This window comes from Protobothrops mucrosquamatus, unplaced genomic scaffold (assembly GCF_001527695.2).
Source record: "Protobothrops mucrosquamatus isolate PMUCROS unplaced genomic scaffold, P.Mucros_1.0 scaffold9543, whole genome shotgun sequence".
NCBI classification, from domain to species: Eukaryota; Metazoa; Chordata; class Lepidosauria; order Squamata; family Viperidae; genus Protobothrops; species Protobothrops mucrosquamatus.
In genome coordinates, this window is record NW_015395332.1 from 3,706 (window position 1) to 6,715 (window position 3,010).

The 3,010-nt window shown below is 52.2% G+C and overlaps 1 protein-coding gene across 1 annotated transcript in view; it reads right to left on the bottom strand.

The window, feature by feature from the left end:
- Positions 1-593: 593 nt before the first annotated feature.
- LOC107301006 (elongation factor 1-alpha 2) overlaps positions 594-3,010 on the bottom strand; it is a gene marked incomplete at its 5' end in the record, with an annotated part of 5,229 nt that continues 2,812 nt past the window's right edge. The window contains 1 exon segment of the mRNA XM_015830279.1: positions 594-946. Within this exon segment, the coding sequence (XP_015685765.1) occupies positions 819-946 (128 nt within the window).

Sequence of the window (3,010 nt, forward strand, 5' to 3'; positions counted from 1 at the left end):
ACATTTCCTTATCCAATTAGGTAACATCATCAGTGCTAGAAGGGAGTGGGGTGTGTGGGAGGAGGAGGAGGAGGAGGAGGGGAGGAGGAGGAAGAGGGGAGGAGGAGGAGGAAAACTGTGGGGTCCTGGGTGCTCTCTGAGTTTGGTTGTTTTACTTCTAAACATTTCCTTACCCAATTAGGTAACATCATCAGTGCTAGAAGGGAGTGGGGTGTGTGGAATGATGGAGGAGGAGGAGGAGGAGGAAGAGGAAGAGGAAGAGGAGGAGGAGGAGGAGGAGGAGGAGGAGGAGGAAAACTGTGGGGTCCTTGGTGTTCCCTGAGCTTGGTTTTTTTTCTTGCATTACCAAATTAGGGAACATCATCAGTGCTAGTAAGGGGTGGTGTGTGTTCTCTGCTCATCTGTAAGTGGCTTGCCCTGTCAGTGTGGATGCGCCTGTTCTTAGTGCTTCCTTTATTGAGGGTGCTGTGTGAACTCAACCTCCAAGAGAAGAAGAGCCAGCTGCAAAAGACGCCACCGAGGGAGCCAAACCTCTCCCTCCGCACATTACAGACATCACAGGCACACAGAGGAGACGCCAAGAGGCTAGGGGAGTGGGATGTTGTACCAGTTTTATTGGTAAAATTGAACACGGAGGCTCACGAACGCTGGGACATGCTTTTCCTTTTAAAGAACTTCCACTGGACCTTAATAGTGAGCATCCAGTCGTTCACGTACAAACTTTTACAAGCGGATGTGTAGACATGCGCCTCAGGGGGAAGGTGACGGCATCCAGGTCGGGGTGATGGGTGCTGGGCGAGGCACGGGGCACCCACGATTCATTTGCCAGCCTTCTGAGCTTTCTGTGCGGACTTGGTGACCTTGCCAGCCCCGCCGCTCTTCTTCTCCACGTTCTTGATCACGCCCACCGCCACCGTCTGCCGCATGTCGCGTACGGCAAAGCGCCCTGGGAAATGACAGGGAGGGGAGGGAGGGAGGGAGTTAGAGCAGCCCCTCTCTTGCCACCCCTTCAAAACAAGGTCGTGTCAGGCTTGGGAAAAGGGGGGGGTCTCCGAAAGGAAAGCAGACCTGGCCTTGGGAATCAGAGAGGAAGACGAGGATCCGCGGAAGGGGAGATTTGCAAAAAAGAGGAGGATGCGTCTTTAAGAAGCGCGAGAAAGCAACTTCAAATAACCCCATCCTTGTCCCAAAGGGGCTTTTTTCAGGAGGCAACTGGACTTCCTTGTTTTTTCTTTGAAGACCTTTCGCTTCTCATCCCAGAAGCTTCTTCAGCTCTGACTGGATGGTGGGGAAGGGAAGGATTTATACTCCTTGCAGACAGCTGGTCATTTGCAGTCTTTTAGAGCAGGGGTGTCAAACTCAATTTCATTGAGGGCCGCATCAGCATTGCGGTTGCCCTCGGTGGGGGGCTGGGTGGGTGTGGCCAGGGTGGGTGAGGCCTACTGGGTGGGTGTGGATGGAGTGGGTGTGGCCTACTGGGTGGGTGTGGCCAGCTCTACATCATTCGCGTCAAGGGTGCCTGTGGGGGCCTGGGCAGGAGTGGGACAGATCTGAGGGTCTCTGGCAGAAGGGGGTGGGACCGGGGCAAGCGCCAAGGCATGGTCCATTTCTTCATTCCTCACAGAGGGTGACACCTGCCCAGCATGCACCCAGGGGGCGGGGCCGACGCGGCAGGGGCTGGTTCCTCGCTGTTTCCAGACGGACTTGTGGAGCTAAGACTGAATGCGTTTCAGCATAGATGGCCACCACAAAATTGTACATGGGCTTCCGGCCGGCCTGGGCCAGGGCCAAGGCAGAGGGGGCCGTTCCCTCACTGTTTCCAGGATGGCTTCGTGGGCCACATGAAACCACTTCACGGGCCGCATCCGGCCCCCGGGCCTTGTGTTTGACATGTGTTTTAGAGAGTCGTTGAGGCCACCTGCAGGTTTACCTGTATCCTCAGGGTCACTACTCACTACAAAACACTATTGTTTGCACCACTCAGGTGACCCTGACGACACAGGTAAACAAACCTCCAGGTGGCCTCAACGGCTGGATGGTGGGGAATGGAAGGCTTTATACTCCTTGCAGACAGCTGGTCATTTGCATTCTTTTAGAGGGTTGTTGAAGCCACTTGGAGGTTCACCTGTGTCCTCAGGGTCACCTGAGTGGTGCAAATGGGTATGAAGCCTTCTTGGCTGCAGGATGTCTTCTGCCCGGGGTCCTTTCACATCCTGCAGCCAAGAAGGCTCCACACACTTTGCACTATTCAGGTGGGCCTGAGGACACAGCTAAACCTCCAAGTGACCTCAACGACTCTCTAAAAAGGCAAATGACCGGCTGTCTGCAAGGAGTATAAATCCTTCCATTCCCCACCATCCAGTCAGAGCTGAAGTAGCTTCTTGGATGAGAAGCGAAACGTCTTCAAAGAAAAAACAAGAAAGTCCAGTTGCCTCTTGAAAAAAAGCACCTTTGGGATAACTATGACCTTTTTTATTATTTATAATAAAAAAATAATAATAATAATAAAAAAACTATGACCTGGATGGCTGAGAATCTCCACAGACAAACCCCAACCTTGGTTTTGTTTATAGCAACTTGGATCGCTTTTCCAGATTCTGTTATAGCCCTCGACCTACGACCACAATTGAGCCCAACATTTCCATTCCTAAGGCAAGACAATTGCTACGTGAGTTGTGCCCCATTTTCTTTTGCCATGGTTGTTAAGCGAATCGCTGCAGTTGTTAAGTGATGCACACTGTCGTTAAGCGAATCCGGCTTCTCCCGTTGACTCTGCTTGTTGGAAGTCGGGTTCGGAAGGTTAGCAAATGACGACCACAGGACCGCCGGAGGACACTGCAACCGTCATAAATACATGCTGGTTGCCAAACCACCCAAATTTTAATCACGTGACCGTGGGGGATGCTGCTATGGTTGTTAAGTTTGAATCCTAGGCCGTTAGTCCCTTTTTTCAATGCTGCTGTAACTTCCAACGGTCACTAAATGAATGGTCGTAAGTCGAGGACTACCT